The sequence below is a fragment of the Sebastes fasciatus genome, chromosome 20, assembly GCF_043250625.1.
Source record: "Sebastes fasciatus isolate fSebFas1 chromosome 20, fSebFas1.pri, whole genome shotgun sequence".
Classification (NCBI taxonomy): domain Eukaryota; kingdom Metazoa; phylum Chordata; class Actinopteri; order Perciformes; family Sebastidae; genus Sebastes; species Sebastes fasciatus.
The window spans coordinates 11,936,120-11,958,187 of NC_133814.1; the positions used below are offsets into that span (position 1 = coordinate 11,936,120).

Below are 22,068 nucleotides of genomic sequence, written 5' to 3' on the forward strand. Positions count from 1 at the left end.
AGCGGGACAAGCGGCGGGTCGATAAACAACAGTGAAACGGCACAAATTGCACATCAGAGGAAGTATTTTATTTCAAACCTGCTACATGTGCATGACATTGGAAGGAAAACGGGGGGATATAAACTGGAACGAAAGAAAACGCCGGAAAGAAAGCTTTTGAATTGTGACATGGGGATGCAAAGTTTTCTTTCCAGTGTTCTCTGAGACATGTTTTTCTTCAGTGTGTAAGATCTCTGCTGCATGTACACAGACTTTTAGTGCCCAGTAAATACAATTTTAAGTTTCTGGTTTAACTTACAGTTAGATTTGAACATTGCTGCTCCTGATCGAATTCTTTTCCACTTCTTACGATTGTTGTCAGTGCGCTATATATATATATATATATATATATATATATATATAAATACAGTATATATAGGGATGAACACCATTCTCATGTTAAACAAGAGCTCTGAGCAGAAGTGTCACATTTTGTAGCTTCTTCAGTGCGAACACTTGGTGCCTCCTTCTGTTTTTTTTTGTTTAAAACTTTCTACATGTACCATTTTACACAAAACCTAAAAATATAGACATTTACAATAAAAGACATTTTTATGAACATTACATAACATCCTTTCAAGGGAGGGGGGGGGCTTAATTTACACGATTTTGCTGGTTTTAAATCTAGTTTTTCATTGTTTTTAACAAAGTAGCTGAACTTAAATGAAAGCAGCAGCGTTGCTGTAAAATAAATCTAATTTCATAAGGTACATTTTGCTCGACAGAGGTGTATTAAAGGAACAGTGTGTAGGATTTCAGGGATCTATTAGCAGAAATGGAATATAATTTAATGTATATAATATCATAACTATGTTTTCTTTAGTGTATAATCACCTGAAACTAAGAGTCATTGTGTTTTTCTTTAGCTTAGAATGAGCCCTTCATATCTACATAGGGAGCGGGTCCTCTTTGTGATGGAATATTCCTCTCTCCTTGGTCGGGAGGTCAGAGTGTTTCTCTGAGTGTCCCTCTATTGACATTATTGGGTTGGAGTCCTGTCTAGTGGAGCCACCATTATCTGTACAGCTGTGTCTGTAGTAGGGACCATAGAGCCAGTCGCTGTGGCAACCAGGGTCAGAGATGCCAGAGGAACGGAGTAAGTCAAAACATAATAAGGGTAAAACACTCACTGAGCACCAGGGAGGAAGGGCAGAGTCGTGAGGCCTTCACGCAGAGAGCACCTCAATGGTGGAGACCTGGCAATTGCTTCTTGATCAAGCTTCAATAAACCTTTTGTGTAAGACATCAACAGCTCCGGGGCCTCTTCCTTCCTATTGAGTTAACTTGAGTTAGCAACACTCCACCATGTTGCTCCGCCATGTTTCTACAGTAGCCCAGAACGGACAAACCAAACTCTGGCTCTACAGAGGGCCTTTCACGTTTTTACGTTAACTAAAGGCCACCGTAGTTCCCCGACACGCTTGAAAGGGAGGTGTGAGCAGAGGGGTATTCAGTTGGTTGCAATCTGCAACCACACCACTAGATGCCACTAAATCCTACACACTGCTCCTTTAATAAATGTAAATACTGGGAAATTAGAAATGGGGAAAATGGCACTGAGGAGGAAAATCTCCTCGCAAATACAGTTAAAGCAAACAAACTAATTCTGTGCACCACAGCAGACGAGTAAGGCAACATTACAAGGTAAGCGGCACATCAACTATATTAAAAATGGAGCATATCCAGGCTTATACGTTTATTTCATGGCACTTTGTATTGGCAATTTTATGATTATTTATCATATCTTTTTTGATTTTTATGGAATCTATTAAAAAAAAATGTCCCTTTTTACGCTGACCCCAGCTAGTTTCTGCATTTCCACAATAAGTTATCACTTCAGTTGGCGATAACTGCTCCCCCCCCCTGAGAATAACTAACAACATATCCATAGTATTTACACTTATGGCTGCAGCAGAGATGGCTGTGCTTTCCCTCTAATAAATGATGAATCAGCTGATCAAATAACACACACACACACACACACACACACACACACACACACACGTATAAAGGCACAGTAGAGGTTTCTGAGCCACTAAAAAAAACATAAAATAGTTCTGATTTTCTTAAGCAATCTCTCATTTCTAGAAACAAATACTCTTCATTCTCTCACATCCCTTTTTTTTTCTAATTTCCCATCAAGAAAATGTAAACAGTTTGCTTTAAGTAAGCATACAAAAGTGGTTACAGACACTCATCACAAGTTAGCTAAAGACATTCACATTTAAAAAGACAACCGAGCCCTTTGAGAGACTAGAGCCTAAAAATGGACTTTTACAGCATGTAGCAGGAAAACAAAGCAGGAAGTCGACCCTAAATGTGAGCTTAACGAATGTTATCTTGGTTATAAAGTCTGTTGTTAAAACACCGTACCAGCTGAAAATGTGATGAAGGTCATTAAATTGATAGAGCTGCCTGCATAGCATGGTTCTTTACACTTTTTTTTTTTAAGTTAAAAGGCTGTTTCCACAGTAACATGTACAAGTCAACAAAAATGACCATTTAGGACTCAAGTATTAAAAACAAAATCATCCCTTTTATCTTCCTTTACCTTTAAAAGTAGTAACCAGCACTGTTCACAGGCACCGACCTTTAGAAAAATATGTTATTATCTTATTTTAAATTCAAGGGTTGCCTGATTTAAGTGTCACCGGGGTGTCATGAAATATCACATGCCACATGCTGGACGCAACCACGCCACGAGTCATTTTCGTCAGCGATCTTCCAAAGACACACAGAAGGACACTTGGTGGTGGCGCTTGTTTTAAAAAACAGCCGCAAAATCAGTTACGTACAGGTCAAATGAACCTCTGATTACCCCTCGCTCTCTGCCGAAGTCCTCCCACGCACACGATGCAACTTCCAGATGCCTGGATTATAGATCGGACAGTCCCTCTGCGTGTTCGCTCAGCTCCATGGTGTAATAGTCCAGAGGGCGCCTGACAACAGAGATGACGTTATACACACACACACATACACAGTCGAGCCTTAATGCTTTCAGAGCTGCACATCACAATTACAACACCGTTTCCACTCAAAGTACCCCACTCTGCCCTAATCTACTACAGCACCACTGCTTCAGTCTGTGATTTGCTGCATTTCCCAGAATGTCTTTCAACAACTTCCTGAGCACGGTCGTGAAGTTTCTATAATTATTTCTGAGTTTCACACAAGTGAAGAGAGCAAAAGCTCACTAGCATTAAGGGGCAAGTTTTTTCCAGCCAAGAAAAAGTACAGTAGGAGCGTGGGAGTAAGATGTTATAGCCGGAGGAGAAATCTATATCTCAACCACAACCATGACTGTCCTACGGTGGCGTCTAAATGTTAAGGCAATAATGAAGATCTTGTTCTTTAATTCTGAGCTACAGTCTGACACCAAAACCTGACATTTAACTGCTGACATTTCACATTTTTGGAAAATGAAAAGAAAGACTGAAAATGGGCCAGAAATATGGATTAAAAATAAAGAAAAAACTCATTTTTTTTAAGTTTTTTTAACCTCAAATTCATAGTAGTGCTGGGTGATATGGTCAAAATGTTCTATCACAATATAGGTAATTTAATATCTTGATAATGATATATATTACAATATAACATAATAATAATAATGTTTTCCGGTAATTCAATAAATAAATAGTCTACATAAAATAACCACACGATAAAACCTATTTTTGTATACTCCTGTGTGAAAGGACTGAGTATTCTCTCATTTTAAGAACTTGAGTGCAAAATGAACACAAGTTTCAAGTTAAATTATAGAGAACAAAGAAATAAATATAAGCCTAGCCTATATCACGATAGAAACAATATAGAAAAATATATACAATGGGTATTTTTATATAATTTTGACGATATATTTGTCATATTGCCCAACCCTAATTCATAGTGATAAACATGTTTCCTTTAAATAACAGGCTACGGGTAGCCAGTCTCTGTCCAAATCTGTCTACCAGCACCGATAAAGCTCACATTTTTAAAAACTTTGGACAGAGTAGCAGTTTCCTCCTGCTTTCAGTCTTTATACTAAGCTAAGCTAATCATCAGTTGGCTGTAGTTTCATATTTACTGTAATCGTACAGATATGAGAGTGGTATCAATCTTCAAGAAACTAAAGAAACACATTTTCAGTGCGAGACACCCAACAACGGAGCTAAATGAGCAATCTGACTCTCAATTACACACTTATTTTTAAATATCCTATTCACAAAACTCAATCACTGTGTAATCGAAAGAAGCGTTACTAGTCAAAAGAATAAACAAATGTTAATAATCTGGCTTTGTGATGATGTCCAGCAAACTAGCAAAGAATATAGAAATGAAATGCTGTTGACATGATGTAAAGAGGTAGTTAGAAATATCTGTGATCAGTATGCAGACCAGAGAGAGATGAGGAGAGTAAAATAATACGAGTCCTCACCTCCTCCTGTAGAAATATGTGAACAGAGCAGCTCCTAGTCCCAGCAGCAGGAGCACTGCTACTATCAGCCCTATCTGTAACCCCAGGGCGGACGCTAGGAGAGAGTCAAATTAAAAACTCAGTTACACTTTCTGAACAAGTTGATACATTTAAACATGGCAATTAAAACATCCTGACGACACTTTAAAGCAGCAACAGATTTTGTTTCCTTCAGATTCTACAATCTAACGCAAAGAAAGCCGTCAAAGTCGTCTTTGCAAAACAGACCTGATGGGATGCAGTCTATACTATTATTATTATTATGGATTTATACTATTAATCAGTTGATTTAGCTGGTCAGCCTCTGTTTTTCATGATGATGCACTAGCTGTGACACATAGCATCTTAAGCATATACCGACTGTTTGTGTATGCTTTGTTGCGCTGGTTGGTACTAACTAAGGGGTGGGGGGTATATGAATGCTATATGAAATCGATATAGCATACTATTGCGATATTTTGTGTGGCAATATCATTTCGATACGCGGACATCAAATATCAATCTATTATTATATACTGTAAACTATTACCCTCTTAACAATCTGACGGGCCGCTGTTGGGCCCGGCCGCTATGCTGTCTTTCAGAGGTCGTCGCGGGCTCAGTCTTAAAGCTAGAGCGATACTGGTATCTTGTGAAACTAGAAAACCTAAGGAATCCATTGATATAAATCATGTATCGTATTAAATAAGACAGATGTTGACAAACATAATTTGCAGTTGGAAAAAGGTAATAAATTTCAATATATCTTATCGCAATACTCAGCATATCACAAGATGTTTAAAAATGACATAAGATCGTATCGTTGGGCCTGTAGTGCTAACCTGTGCTTGTGTAACGGTCCGTGCTTGGAGCAGAGCAGACGTCTCCCTGTGGATACAAAGTATGCATGTGCGACGTCTGGATAATGAGCGCCTTCTGATGGTCCGACAGCGCCTGGATGTTCCCCCACACTCGGAGCCACCCGGACACACAGGTAAAGTTGGCTCCTTGAGCACAGACAGACAGACAAATGTTTAATTACCTACATATGAAAGTGTTCAGGACGTGCTTTAGCTTGGTAGATTCTGTAAGCAGGAAACAGGAGATGGGAGTTTACATCTGAAGATTGCAATTCATTTAGTGTATCAGTGGGATGCAGGATGTGTTAATGACAAGGAAATAGTCACACCTGAACCTGTCTGTCTCTAAATAATGTCCTTCTGAGAATTACTTACCACTAAACTCTCCGAACCTGGACTCTACAACGGTGTCTTCCGGCAGCATAATTACAGTTCTTTATCCCTACTTTACAACTCCAAGGCAACAGCGTCATCCACCGCTGTCTTGATTGTTTGTCAAGGTCTCCCACACAGCGTCAGCGGTCTCTTGCATTAAAAATCAGCCAAATGTGACGATTTGAATTGATACTGAATGAAAAGTGCCTCACCTTGGAGATACAAGGCAGAGATGCCACAGTGACACCTCTGCTCCAGGTAGTCGGCCACCTCAGCGACCTTCTTCCCCTGGATTAGACCGCTGCAGTCTGGGACAAACAGAGAAGAGGATGTCAGCTTTTTAATGTGGATTTGCATATTAAGGGTTTATCTTCATTGCTGTACATTCATTTTCTTGTTTTTTTCCCCCCCTAATTTTCACCTTTATTAGACAGTTGACTTAAGCTACAGACAGAAATGACATGAGGATAAAGAGAGAGGGTCATGACATGCAAAGATACCCAGATGGAAACAAGGGATGCCGCAGCATCTTAACCACAAGGCACAAGGACACACCTCATTGCAGTATTCTTTTTAAGTTATGTAAGCAATGTTTCTATGCACTTTCAAGTATATTTATGTTCAAAAAAATGTTTTAAATGCCTCAATGAGCTTTACAATCTGTGCAAAATGACACCATCTATCCTTACACCATATTCTATTCACTTTCTCATTTAAGTTATGACGCCTCACCTCCCGACTGCTCCTGCCAGTCACTGGACAGCGGTCCGAGGCAAAGGTCAATGCGACTTGAGAAGGCGGAGCTCGGACAGAGGTTGGCGCTGTGAGGTGTGGGCGAGGAGCTTGTCCAGGAAGAGGGGCTCCTCACCTCGCAGCAGGAACACCGGCTGAGCGAAACGGGACCGTCTTCCACTGACCTGCACATGCAACACATGTATGAATACGGACCTATACACACAGTAGTAGTAATAAGGATGACAAAGTCTGCCTAGAATGACATAAAGCAAAAACAGGATGTAGGTTTACAGAAGTTAGCTAGAAGTGATGTCATGGTGCATTTTATTAGGAGTGAACACTGCGCCGGACTCCATTTAAAAAATAGCCTTTTAAATTTGACACTGCTCGTCAGCAACCCATCATACGGTAACTGAGGAAGCAATTTGGCTGGTTAATTTGGCATGTTGTTAACACTCCAGTCATAATTTAGTTTTAATGAAACTCCTGGCATTTGCTCCTGATGTCCTTCACCACTGTTTTGGAAGATGGAATTAACTGGAGTAATGTATTTTCTTTTTAAATTAACTGCTGTGTGGTGGATCTAATTTATGCAGATGAGAAGAGTGGTTCATGTGGATTTCAAAAAGTAACTGATAAATACTTAAAGAAACTTTAAAGTGTTGAATATGAGATTGGCATTTGGTGTGGTGGTAGAATGAGTGTTTAATTGGGTTAGCCCCAACCCAGTCCATCAGCTGCCCCAAAACTGTCAACCTGGGGGAAACGGTCAAGTGTCTGTTGGCAAAGCCGCCTCGTGTTCTCCTGGGCTGCAGTATGAGTGCTGCTGTAGGCTACACTGAGCCAATCACTGTGATCAGCTGCCTTCGGGAAATTGAGTTGGTCGTGTTGCCCCCCACACAAATGTGGCTGAACCGTTTACCTTTTCAACCTGGAAAGAAACTCTAAAAGGGTTTCTCTTTTGTTCTCGACAATGCTTCATGCTGCTTTAAATCAATCAACGTGTTAATTCTGGTTAAACACTTTCTTAGATTTCTAATATAAGAAATAATTATAAATAGTGAAGTGATTTAATGTGTTTAAACATGTTTCTTAGTATTGTCACTTGTGTGATGACCCCTGCCTTTCCCTGGCAGGCTTTCCAGGTATCTGGTGACAGGGGATTGTTAGGGCTAAGTGGGAACACCTGGGCCCAGCTTTCATTTACCCTCCACATCTTAGCAATACTTATTTAGGCACTTTGGACGCTTTCACAAGGCAACTTTTAGTTTGGTGCGATTTGTCTAGGCGGTTATGAATGCAGTAATTGTACTCTGGTGCGGACCAAAACAACCGCTTGTGAGGTGGTCTCGGACCGTTTCCAATCGAATCAAAACTCAGGCTGTCTGCGTGGTCAGATGAACACAGGTAAATGACAGGTTAACATGAGGAGGGAGAGGACTGACCTGGACTTCTGCAGAAGTCTGATGTTTGCTTGACATTTGGGTCGAAGAGAACATACAGAATGTGCTCAAAAAAGTCCACAAAAATAGTGACATTTATGAATTCATTCGAGATAAACTGGAAGAGATGGGAATGTGTCACAGTAGATCAGTGCCGAGTCGAAGTGAAAACACTTTGACAGCAATATGTCAATGTCTGCGATTCCCTGCATAGAAGTGGCAGCTCTTGAGACGAAAAAGAGAAATTCGCTCCTTCGCATCCTACACGCCACCTTTTTTTTAATTTTTATTTTGTCCACCTTAAATTTGTTCATGAAACCGAACTGGACTAAATAGAAAAAACAAACCAAAGTAACAATCTCACTCTGATTCGGACTAGCCAAATGGACTATGGCTTGTGAAAGCGCTTTTAAAATGACTTGATTTGGTTAAATTTGGTTTAATAAAGCTTCTTTTGTTAAATGTGCATATGATATGTCTCCTTTTTTGTTAAGGCTACCTGAGCCAGGTCGTAACACTTGTCACATATCAGAATCCTGTCTGATAATTTCCTAAAATATTGACTGGTCCGTAGGATGTTTTGATTTGATTTTGATTTATTTGTCTTCTCAGCTTAACCTGCATTACCAGCATTATTGCCATGGTAATCTGCCTTTAGCAGGAACCAAGGTCCTTAACCAGGATCTGTGATTCCTGCTGTTGGGTTTATTGTGCGTTTACCTGGTAGCTGGAATCACTTGTCTCCCTCTGGTGGTGGACAGAGAGGAGAGCAGCTGCTGGTTTTCACTGAACACAAGTACGTCTCTGAGACTGGAGTTTGTCAGAGCAGTGCCAGCTCTACAGACACTGAACAGGTCGTAGCACAGGACTACTGCTCCTCGTACCGGCATCGTGGAGCCCTCCGGGAAAGTCTGATCTATGCAGGAGAGAGAGGAGGTGAAGGAGTACAGTGAGAGATGGTGGGAATGGGTACAAAACAAGAAAAAGAAGGGGGAAGAGGACACAGAGAGAGACCGTTATTAAGAATGTGAAAAATAAATCTTTTGTTTCACAAGGTCTCATCCGGCCCCTCACCTGCTCCGGTGACATTTCCAACGATGTAAAATCCATCCTGGTCTACAGATCCGGTCAAAGGAAGAGCAATGACGGTCCCACTGCGCTCCTGGTCGAACACGGAAAGCACCAGGCCCCTCAGGTCCGTCATGGGGGGCCCGTGTAGCTCCACAAAGCCCCTCTGCTGGCTGTGATTGGTCCAATAGCCACAAGCCACCTCACTGATGACCACGCCCTCAGGGGCCGGAGGGGGGCGGGGGCAGCTGTTCTCCCTCAGAGGTGTGGGTGGAGCCACCTGATGCATTTCAGACATGATTATGATCCAATAAGGATGCATTTGCATCAATTTAAATATCAGTGAAATAAGAGAAAACATTTTGTTTAGCTTCTGCTCAAAAACTAGCCAAATATTTAAAGGAATAGTTCAACATTTTGGGAAATATGTGCAGCAACTTCCTGGTGCTCATGGTGACAGGAGAGTGGTATTGATATTCTCATCTAACTCTTGGCAAGAAAAAGAATAAGCAAACTTCCTAAAATGGCTAACTATTCCTTTAATTGCTGCTCTTAGTATTCATTAGTTTTAATGAGCATTTGTCTTCTTTGTTGCGTTTCTGCCATTTTGTAAATGCAGCAAATGAAATGAAACCTTCTCCCTTTGTACTCACTGAAAAAGCAGACAGGTCGTATGGGTAAAGGCCTCTACAGCGGCTGAGGGCCTCGTCACCAGGCAGAACCTCTGGATCCTCCAGCAGAGGCAGCTGTCCCGGGGTCAGAGCTTTACTCAGCTCCTGCGCCTCCTTATCAGATCCTCTCTGCCGGTACACGACTGCATCCAGCAGGCCTTTGGTGGGGATCCCCCTCTGCGTGACCGACGGTGGGCCAAAAGGGCTGCGATAGAGCGCCACAGCGTCTGGTCCGTTCTGGATGGTATTGGGGGGCAGGCGGAGCGACGGAGCCGGAACCAACCTGTCGCTGCCCAGCAGGAAGTAGCCCTTAGAGGTGGTGAAGTGTCCACTCAGGCTGATCTCCCTGTAGGGTCTGTTGTTGTGTGCACTGAACAGCAGTATCCAGATGCCCTGCAGGGAGACCCGGCGTCCTGACGGGTGCCAAAGCTCGATGTACTCGCCGTCCTCAGCTGCGCCAGGTGTGTCAGTGTTCAGCTCGTTGATCAGGAAGTCACTGTTGCCCCAGGGTGGGAGGTGAGGCGGTGAATCTGTACCTCCTGGAATCGCTAAAGCATAAAGGAAGGTATTACATAGCTGTTGTTAAAGGAATAGTTTCACTTTACGTCACTTTGGTTTTTGTATGGATTTAACAAAACAACATATAGCACGTTAACTAAAGAGCTTTACAGATGCTGGTGGGCAGATTGTGTTACCTAGTTTGGACAGTACCAGGCTAGCTGCTTCCAGTCTTTGTGCTAACTATTAGTAGCTACATATTTAACAGACAGGTATGAGAGTTATATCAATCTTCTCATTGGCAAGAAGTGTATTTAGCATTGATTTGTTAAAATACAAAACAAAGAAAACCACAAGCTTGTAGCAGATACTTTGTATCCATATATATACATACATACATACACAGTATATATATATATATATATTTCCCTTTATTTTATCATTTATTATAGAGAGAAACTTAGGCCATTGAAATAAAGTTAAATATAATTAAATACACTTATGATAACATTGTACTCACTAAGTTAAATTATTGATATGATCTGGAAACATGCCAGCATTGCTACAACGAAGTCCAAAGGACCTTTGCGTTAGTTCAGGCACTGAAATCGCGCTCACATCAGCTGATCGGTGTCAGGTGTGTAATTCACATGCTCATTCATTCATTGGCTCATTGATGCATCATACATGCATTGACCAGTAACATCCACATTCATAGTGTACTCGGGAGCCTTTATAAAAGTCAGTTGTCACTATTACTCTGCTGATTCCATCTATTACTAGCACAGCTTCCAGCTGCAATTTCCTCCAACTCCCCAACCAAAGCCTTTCCCACAAAATCTGACTTTCTTGATGTGTCTCTGACTGAAGTACTGCTGGTTAAAGTTGAACCAACAGCCATTTGTTTTCTCTTCCACATAGGTTCGGCTAACCTGGAGGTCTTATCTGGGTGTAACGCAGGGCAGGGCTGACATCTCATGCTTAATACTGTAATAAATAAAGATCAGAATCTGTCCGGATTATAAGGATCTTGAGGTTCAAAGATCTTTCTTGACATCAGAAAAAGCAGTTGAGAAAACAATCTCACCACAAGGTCCATTTAGTAGCTGTTCTCGAGCTTACAATCATGTAACATCATCTTTGTTAGAACTACGTTACTTTATCTTAATTAGCTGCTGGAAAAAAATGCAGTTTGTAACCTATTTTTCGCTGTCAGATTTTGCACAATATTCTATCAAACATTTTGCTCATCATCTGTTCATGGGATGTTAAAGGAGTCCACATGGGAAACCACAGGCTTTCCTGATTTCTTTAAAGGTCTCATATTATGCTCATTTCCAGGTTCATAGATGATTACAAATGCTGTGAATAATTAATATTGTCATCTGTCAACTCAAATAAAGTTTGACTGTGAAACAGAAATGTGTTGTGTTGCTTACAGTCACTATTTACTACCTGTACTCTGCTACATGCATGACATCAAATATATACAATATATAAATATCATCTGTTTAAACAGTGTAATTACATAAAGCCTTTGTGAAAGAACATGTTATATTTAGATGATGGGAGTACATGAAGCCTGTTCTGCTGGTTCTTGCAGACTAACAGTAGGAGCTACTTTGCTCAAGTTCGGTTGAGGAGGAGAGACAGTGACGCGCTGTGGGGCGGGGTCAGCTACTGAAGGTTCTGCTCTGGTTCGACCAGGAAACCCTTACATGGCTTGCATTTCTCTAACGACGTCAGAAGAGAAGGAAAAGCTGCGCAGTGTTTTTCGACACCCATTTCCGGACAAACGGAGCAGGAGAAAAAGAGAGAGGATGGTCTTTTATGATACTATGGTGACTTGTAGACACACTGGGGACAGATATTGATGTTTAAAAGACATGGAAAAGTGCATTTTGCATAATAGGTGACCTTTAATAAACACAGGTCCTCAATTTTCGTTTCTCTTAATGGCCAGATCCTCCATCCACTTTTAGTTCTTTAATTTGCAATATGTGTTCCAGTGACGTAGCTTTGTTCCCAACTTCCTCAGCTGGTGGATGATAAAATGTATAACTTCCCCGAGGTCAGCAGACTGTCTGCGTTTTGAGGGTGTATCTCTTTCTGAGAATTACTCGGTGGTTCCCCAATATGAATAAAAAATCAATTTGAAAGGATCCGTGTCTGCATGTGCCAATTATTCAACAAATAACAGCAGCCTCTGTATGCAGATGAGTCATCCTGAATTTTCTCACGGCCACACCGTGGCATCGTTCTCATTATTAAGTCTTTGCCATGATTCAATGATCTTATTCCCAGTCATACTTAACTCATGGCCATGCATTACATCAATTGCACAAGGTCTAAATCAGGTGGGACTTTTTACTGCCAGTCAATCAGACATGTGTTACCTTTTCCCTTCCTTGTAAAATGCAGAAAGAAAGCAGAAAGTGTGGGATTGGAATCCTTTTTTTCTTCAGAGTCGACTGACTCTCATGAGTTTTATCAAACAACATACAGATCCTAATAATGTTGAGATACTAATATAAATTCAAAAGTCATGAAGCAAACACTCACCATTATTATGCGGGCAGATCTTTGGCCAGGGGCACTGGTTGGGCTGTGCGGGAGTTTGCGGGGCCTCCCAGAAGACACCAGGATCTCTGGCCCAGGTGGCCACGCCGCAGCGACTCAGATCGAAGCCTCCCTCTCTCAAACTGACAAAATAATGACATCATTAATAATCAACACTTAGGCATCAACCCTTATTTTGAAGGGTTCTAATATTAAAATTGGTTAGCGTTGGATGACACATTCATATTTTGCAGTGGGTAAACAAAAGCACATCATACTGCTATCCAATAACATAACCTTGTTGAAATACAAATACTAATTGTTGTACTACATTTCTTTATAGTCGGCGTGGCTGTCAGTCAGTTGGTGCAACACTCTGGTTCAGAGTGAAACATCTCAACCCATGACATTCATATCGTATTATTGTCCAAAGAATCGATATAATACTGTATCGGGATGAAACTGGTGATTTACACACCAAGTTAGTGTGCTAACATCAGCATTTTGCTCAGAGCCCTATTGTGCTTCAGTTCAGCCTCACAGAGACACTAGCGTGGCTGTAAGTCTTGTTGTATGACTCTCAATTTTCATCAGTGAGGTGCAAATTAAACTCGCTGGTCAAATCTGAGTGTTGTTACGGGAAAGTCCATTTCAGTGTCTTTGAGTTCGAGTGAGTGAGAACCTTCTTGTGAATACTGCTCCACGGTGATGACTCACGCCAAACAGGAAGTAACGCATCAGCAAAGAGGAACAGTGGTCACAAGCTGACCCTCTCCGGGGTGAAATACAATTAACGGAATGTATTTCACAACACTTGTGACTAGGGCGTCAAAAAAATAACCACTGGATGTTACTAACACATTTGAAAAATACACCATGAGCTCACCAAACTAGCATCGATTCTTTCCACCTCTTACCGCAGACAAATTAGGGTGCTTTTACTTGAGTGGGAAGCTATCATAGTGTCTTGCCTGTTGCTGAGCTGGTAGGGCTCTCTGCCCGGGATGAGAGTCTCTGTGAGGTTGGCACTAGGTTTGTTTCCAGGTCCAGCAAACACAAATGCATCCAGAGGCTGTATCTGGCTCAGTGGACTGCCCACAGGGAAGTCTGAGGCTCTGCCGCCGTAAATAGCCACTGCCCCAGACTCGTCTCCTGAGACGAAATCACAACAGGAACAAAGAATTTTACAACAAAACGAAAGTGAGTGAATGAATGAAAATGGACCCAAATGCATTGAAGCTCTATCACGACGACCCACAGCACCCTGACCTTTCATGTAGCTCTTCTCTATGGTCACAGACATCAACCCGTTCCTGGGGGTGTCCACATTCACGTCCACGCTCACGCTGACCCTGTCCGTCCTCCCATCCAATACAACCAGCACCAGAGGACCAGAGGCAGCTGGAGCCTCTGTTAGCTCCACGAACCCGTCCACCTGCCCTCCTCCCAGCTTCAACTCAGTGATGACAGGACTGGTCGCCGGGGCGGCGGGCGGGGTGCAGTTATTCCTCTGACCCGGGGAGGGCGAGGACACCTGAAAGCCCCAGCGATCTTCGGACAGCAGGCACCTCTCGATCGACTCGTCCCCCTCGAGGGCCGTCTCGTCCTCCACAAAGGCCGGCTCTCCCGGCGTCAAGGTCTCGGCGAGGAACTCCGCACCCCCCGTACGACGAGTCATGTACACAACGGCGTCCACCAACCCGTTGGCCGTGACGTTCATCTTCTCGCTGTAGCGAGCAGCAGACGTGTGGTAGAGGACGATGGCGTCCGGGCCGTTCTGGACTGTGTTGGGAGGCAGGGGGATGGCCGGTTTGGGCAGCATGTCCACCGAGCCCACCAGGAAGAACCCCCTGTCGTCGGTGCTATGACCTTTGAGGTCAAGCACCTTGTAGGCTATATTTCCATTCCCATTATAGAACACGAGGGTGTAGCCGTCTAGAGACGCCCGTTGTCCACTGGTGTGATACAACTCCACGAACTCAGTGGTGTCCAGTCTGGGGTTGTCGGCGTTGATCTCGCTGATGATGAGGCAGGGTTCGCCACTGACTACCATCGCCAGGCAGAGACAGAGAAAGCTGACCACCATGATTTACAGCTTTTTCTCTGCAAAAAAAAAAAAAAAAATGCATTCCTCAGTAAAACAAAAAGAACTGGTTTATTAAACTCAAACAATACTGGGATCTTATTTAGAGCACCGAAACACAATCTGAGCCACACAGAAGAGGCTGTATCAGAAGCACTGTAATCAAATCTTATGTTTACTACTTGAAACAGCCAGACTCCCTGGAGGAGCAACCTCATAACATCATGAATGAGTCTTCTATGAGGCTATTTTCTGTTCATGGTGACATGCACGTCTTCTGCATGACTCATGTAATGTTGCGACACACACACACACACACACACACACACTGGGGCAAGCAGATGGAAACTTTTGCATGAAACGGTGAAAATGTTGCAGATAATGTAGCATAAATTGTATAATTTTTTTCAGGAGCAATTTCAAACACATGATGCAAGTTTACCAATCACATATCATCCCCCTAAAAGCGTCACAGCTTTAAGGTTATAGCTATAAATTAGACGTCTTATAAAGAAGCTGCATTAGTTTGCCCGACAGTCACTCTGCAGGAAAAAGAACAACAGACGTTTTTTAAAGTGAAGAAATAGTCAATAGAGTGTTGAAATCATCTCCCATCTTCACGACAGTTATTCCAGTCACGGTTTAGGCTGCATCTTTCCGTCGAAAGAAAACCCCACGGTCAATGTGCTTTCTATCAGTGCCACACACACACTCGTCGTGACTTACTGTGTTTCCTCGCTCCTTTGTCGGTCCTTGTTGCACCGTAGAAACCTCTCCAGTCGGAAATAATGTAGTTAAAGTTTTGTTTTCTTGCTCCGCCGCTCCCTTCATTCACAAAGCAGCACTTTCTCCCCCCGGGTTGTGGGCGGTCAGACTGGCTGCTGAGGGGGATGATGCCTGCCAGGGGAAGCTAGCTTTCTTTTTTTCTCCTTCTCTACAGCTCAGTATAAACCATTCAGACATTCAGACAGCAGCCACAGCTGAAGAGAGAACACCAGTAAAAACCCAGCAGAGAAACTGGTAAGTGTAAACAACAGTCCCACTATATTATCACTAAGGATCTACACTGGAAAACTCATTTCTGTTTTTAGATGCAAAAATAATGCAGTTCATCCAAGAAGCCTTGTAAAATATAAAAGACCTGAAGGGGGCCCCTGACCCCACTTTGTGGATTAGGGGACAGCGGGGCTCAGTGTAACACTTTAAATGACAGCCAAGCCCCGCCCACCATCACGTCATCACTTCCGCTCCCTCTATAACCTCCACCACACAACTCAACTGACTTTATCAACAGCTGGTTTTATAGCCTATATAAGATTTTCTGGGTGAATTAAATCCGCAGTGGGTAGAAATGGAGCAAATATGATTAAAGGGACTGTTTGTAACTTCTTACTCGTATGAATCACCCGGGTAAAAGGAAAAAAATCATGTGCCTCTGTGTCTTCTGGTGTCCTCCGGTGTTCCTAATGGCATCTGCAAGATTTTACAAACCGGAGGAAAACAACCAATCAGATCCAAGCTGGAGCCTTGCCATCTCTGAGTAGCCATCACTCGCAAACCCCGACCGAACAGTCAAACTAGGCAGCGCTGATCAAATATGAATCAATATTCTGTTACTGTAATGCTTATTTCTCGCCTGAAATGTTTTCAGAAACATCTTGTAGTTTACTGTTTAGCTGTAAAATTAGAAAGTTTGTGACCCGGCACCCATGTTGAGATCAGTTTAGGAAATACCAAGCACCGCCCACCAGTCGGAGCACAGCCAATAGGAACGCTCTCTCTGAAATTACCTGTGATTGGTCAAAGCCTCCCATCACGGGCTAGATTTTCTAATGCCTGAGAAAGGAGCCATGAGGAGATGCAGAAGTCTAGTTTTCTCTCAGAACACTTGAATTTCAAAATGCTGAAAGGTTATTATGGAATTTTTGCCCAATGATGTCAAAAACATTCTGCCTACTGAAGCTTTAAGGGTGATTGGGACAGCTTTTGAATTTCTTGTGTAAGCTTTCTTGCCATAAATATATACAAATACCCATCACATGAACCCTTTCTGTAATACTGAACATGGAGGAATGAAGGTTATATCATATTCCAAGGAGGCATGGCTTACCCTTTTGTGTAAACTGACCCAAAACCTTTTTTTTATGGTAACATTTGGGTGATTGGGACAGCACATCTTATCATTAATTTAGGCTATGTGAGCATATTTATTGCACAATTTAATTCATACTTTGATATAATTTCACATGCACATTTCACTTTTCCTGTTCATCATTAAGAATTAGGAATCCATGTTCATTTCTGTTAAACTTTATTACTGAAGGTTTAAAAATACGACAAATGTTGTTGCTGTATTCCTGCATCGCTTTCCCATTCTTAATGGATTCTCTGCAATAGATTAATCAGGATTAGTTAGGGATGCGTTAAGAGGTCAAGGCTAAACTTAGTATTACGTTTGACTTGGTTTGTTTATTAGGGTGAACTTGGTGCAAAATCCAGCTAGGACTATAAACATTTTTGTCATTGATTAGGGCAGTGGTCCTCAACCTGGGGGTCGAGACCCCAAAGGGGGTCGCACATGAGTTTCTGATTGGGTATTTCCAGCGGTCAGGGGGAGAGAAAAAGTCAAATAACGCATCAAAAGGTAAACTTGGTAAAAAAAAAAAAAAAAAATCACAATTCAAGCGTAAACATTTTATTGCAGCAACAAATAAATCAAAACTTAAACAGGAATTCAAATTCCAGTATATAATATATATAGTACATAAACATGGAATTGAATTGAATAGATTGGCCCCATTGTCACCAATCCAGCTATTTGAGTCAGTATCTGCCAGATATCCGATCCAGCATTGATATCAGTGCATTCCTAGTTGAAAAGTTTCACCTAATGCATCATTAACTATGTGCATATAGATATAAGATAAGATAGATATAACATGTTTACTGTAACTCTAAACTGACCCAATGCTTCTGTATTTTATGCAATTTTCAGAGCAAAACTAATTTCATAAAGCAATATCATAAAACCATGATAGATTTTTTTAAAAATCATTATTATCATTAGAGATTAACCCAAGTACAAAAGCACTGTACGTTTCTATAAGAATATTGCATTTTATATAAGGGTACCAAAATAAAGGTGCAGTAATGTCAGCATGAACTCACTGTAGATCCTACAGGAGCATCACTGCTTCAGAATATTGTAATGATTTTTCATTAGGGCATGTTGAGCTCTGGCTTAGCAGTTATATAAATATCAATAGACTAATTAGAGTTAGTTTACTTCTTCTCATTTGCTCAGGGCTACTAACACATTTTTAACACATTTTCCTAAAAGAGGGTCTTGATTTATGCCTCCCTTGAGAATTAGAAGAATGTGTAACCAATGTGCAATTTATATGTTGCTACACTTTACTGGAACAAACCTAAAACACTACACGGGTACGGTGTGACTTTTTCAGCCTCATTCCTCCAGGGGTGGAAGAAGTACTCAGATCTTTTATTTAAGTAAAAGTACCAATACCACGATGCATAAGTACTCCATTACAAGTAAAAGTCATTAATTTAAAATCTTACTTAAGTAAAAGTACAGAAATATTATAATTCAATAGCTCTTAAAGTGAAAGTTCTTGTTCTGCAAATTAGATATTGTTATATTTTATATTAATACTGATGAATCAATGCAATGGAGCTATAGTTTTAACTACTGTATACAGTTAAGATCGGTAGTTTAGTCTAGGGGTTCCCAACCTATGGGTCGGGGCCCCTCCAAAGGGCCTAATCTAATCTAATCTTTTCTCTAATCTTGGATTTTTAGTGAAATATTGTATAATTTGATTTCTTTGAGATAAAAAAGTTATTTAAATGAAACCATCTGAAAAGTTTAGAGGGAAAAAGTCCCATCAACAAGTCATGGACATCTGAGATGTCACAATGAAGCCAAACTACACCAGCCACTGGTTTAATCTTTAACAAAATATATTTTATAAGATGATCATATTGTTTTTTAGTGTAAAATCTGAATTTGAAAAGTAACCGCAGCTGTTAAATAAGCGTAGTGGAGTATAAGGTACAATATTTCCCTCTGAAATGTAGTGTAGTATTTCCATTTTATGCTACTTTATACTTATTATAAAGTAGCATAAAATGGAAATACTCAAGTTAAGTACAAGTACCTCAAAATTGCACTAAAAATTGACCAGCAAATCTGACTACAACAAATGGGTTTCGGGGACATTGTTATATTGCTCAGTTAATAGGCTCAAAGTTTCATTTCTGCTCTCTGTGGGACCTGTTTCAAAAGAAATTGCTCCATGTCTGTGGTCAGGGAGTTTACAATATGTTGAAAGTGCAGAAAGTCTGATATTCCAGTTTTTTAATAAACGAGCCACATTTAGCTTTATCTAAGTTTTTGAGGAACATTCATTTATTCATGGATTTATTTCCCTTTTCTTGATATTACCAGTTATTAACCTAAAAAAAGACGTTAAAACACAGTTAGTTTGTGAATAAACATGTACATATTTTGTATTCATTTTTTAAATTCATCTGTATTATTCTCAATGTAGAATAACTTGTTTGAATAGTTTTCATATTATCAAGCAATCATTGTCGGGGTGCAGCTGGGAGATAAATGGATGCAATATCAATGTTGTAATTGTCTTGGGTTGGGTTGTCATGCGTCTTTGTTATAGCTTGAATGTTGCTTTTTCTCTTGTTCTCAAAAACTGTGCTGCAGTTAAGTTCTGCAAATTCCTGCATTTGTTTGATTGTCTCATTTGAGCAAAATGAAACAGTGAAGGCCTTTTTCTGTTCAGTCCAAAATACAAGTATGTAAATGTCTCTGAAAGAGATATCGCTAGAATATGGTCAACTTATTGATAGCTTGGTATTAGGTTAAAAAAAAAGAAGCTAAAAAATACTTGATTTTGTCAAGTTGTCATCTTTAGTGATTAGTTTAGGGTTACAAAATCTGTAGTGATGCGTTAAATCAGCTTTCATATATTTTCAGTGGCTGTTCATAAATTACAATCAATATTCATATATATATATATATATTCAAATACTACTTCAAATACTAGACAAAGTTCCTCTGTTGAGGAGAAACGGTCACAAAAAAAAGACGATATGAGTTGCCACATAAAAGGAACTGAAACTATTGTGTGTGGACTTTCAAGTGAATTAACACATTTTCTAGTCATCAGAGGTTATGTATAGCACATGCTTCTATATCAAAGATAAGATCACATACAGTATGTGCTCACTGTTTATTCTTTATATGGATTGCCTGTTGCCTGTGGGTGGATGTCTCATCACAACACCAACCCATATTTTCACACTGAGACGAACATACTGATCTTCACTTGAGATTAAGTATTTATAATAATTAATACTAAAGTAGTTTCACAGTCTTGTTGTAGCTGCACTTCCTTTTCTTTGTGGTAGTTTCCATCATATTCGGACTAAATCTGCATAGCTTGTGACTTTGCGGTGACTCACAATTGTCCACGTTGAACGTAGCATAGCAAAGACGGTGACAGGTCAACCTGCACTTGACCCACGTGTGCGCAGTTTGACAGCAAACACAGCGCCATGATGACAGCCTTCCCTGCTTTCTTCACAGCTATTGGATAAAAGCCAGATTTAAAAAAAAGCATCTGTCCTGCAGTGGGTTTGACTTTTGAAAACTAGAGCCAATGAAAATGTGGGACATTGTCTCAATATGTGGGACAAGGGATAAAAATGCTGTGCAGTCCCTCGTAAAGTGGCACACTGTCATAAGGAACTTCCTATGACACACTGAGCTCCCCTCTCCTTCTGTATATACTCATGTCCCATGTCCATGTTGTTACTAACTTCATTCCTTCCCGGGAGTCCTTGTGCCTCCTTGTCTCGCAGCTAACCGTGGAGCGGGGTCACACCTGGAGTGAGGTCATACCTGGAGCGGGATCACACCAGGGAGCGAGGTTATACCTGGAGCATGGGTACACTTGGAGCAGGGTTTCACCTGGATCTTGGTGGTCTCCGGTATTGTGGCTGCATCTGCTGCCGCGTCGGTGCCTGCTTGACACCAACTGCTACCATCCCTAATTAACTACGTCTGTACGAGGGACTACCAATGCTAACGAGGGATTTCCAACACCTAATGACAATGTGGCAGCCTGGAGAATAACACTTCTCAATCACTGCCAAAGACATCAAGAGCTCCCAGCAAGCATGCTGATGCTGCAGGAACCAATGCACGGGCATCGATCGCAGGGACGTCCCACACCAATACACATGGACGTACTGAGGAGAGATGCTGGACAGTGCTGGCTTTCCGATAGTTGTATTATCACTCTTTCCATCCACCACTATTGGTTTTGTGTTATCAGCCCTACTTGTATTAGTTATTACAGCTGCTAGACTGCTATTGTGGCTGCTTCTATATCTCTCTCTCTCTATCTCTCTCTCTCTCTCTCACTCTATCTATCTGTCCCCCCAGCCGGTCTCGGCAGATGGCCGCCCGCCCTGCGCCCGGTTCTGCTCCAGGTTTCTTCCCAGTAATCGGGGAGTTTTTCCTGGCCACAGTGCGCTTGGTGGATCCTGTTGGGTCTCAAAACTATGGTGTACGGTCATAGACCTGCTCTACATATAAAGCGTCTTGAGATAACTTCTGTTGTGATTTGACGCTATACAAAAATAAATTGATTTGATTTGATTTGATTTGACACCTGGCCACTGTGTCAGAAAGCTTGCCATTCTTCATGAAATGGAGATTTCAGCTTGAGCCCATTTTGAAAAATCTCTTATTATTTTGTTGCTTCATCATTAACAGCCTGATTTAATCTACTTTGTTTTTCAAGCCTTTGTAATGCAACCTCTTTTGAAATGTTGTGTGAATGGTTTTAAATGCCTCTTAGCGCCACATGATGGCCCTATAAGCATGGCGGTGTGTTTTAGACTTGTGGACAAAATCAAACTGTCAGCTGGGGGAAATAAGCAGAAATGCCTCTAATAAGTGAAGTTCCCTGAGGTGTATTCTGGTGTTTGTGTGGTGCTTATTTGATGTGACTAGGTATTATTTTGACACAGAGAAAAGGTCAGTTGAAATGTTAATGATGTACACATTGTATTGACGGTGTGTGCGTGAGGCTGGCGCTGCAGTGCGAGCAGGTACTTGAACGTTTCAATTGAATTTCTGTCAAAACGGCACTTGCTTTCCAAGAGTCAACAACCTCGTTGACATGGTGCATCTAATTCATCTGGCTTCTTTGTTTTGATGACTCACTACTTCGATGTCATTGCATCTGATTCAGCT

The 22,068-nt window shown here is 41.3% G+C and overlaps 1 protein-coding gene across 1 annotated transcript; it reads right to left on the minus strand.

Moving 5' to 3' along the window:
- Positions 1-46: 46 nt before the first annotated feature.
- On the minus strand, positions 47-15,940 carry LOC141758989 (uncharacterized). The gene is made up of 12 exons (XM_074620867.1): positions 15,492-15,940; positions 13,952-14,785; positions 13,654-13,834; positions 12,686-12,825; positions 9,608-10,173; positions 8,961-9,234; positions 8,607-8,802; positions 6,442-6,626; positions 5,922-6,017; positions 5,317-5,481; positions 4,457-4,550; positions 47-2,978 (listed from the first exon to the last, which is right to left on the minus strand). The coding sequence occupies exons 2-12, from the start codon at positions 14,766-14,768 to the stop codon at positions 2,915-2,917; spliced, it is 2,778 nt and encodes a 925-aa protein (XP_074476968.1). The 5' UTR covers positions 14,769-14,785; positions 15,492-15,940; the 3' UTR covers positions 47-2,914.
- Between the last annotated feature and the right edge of the window lie 6,128 nt (positions 15,941-22,068).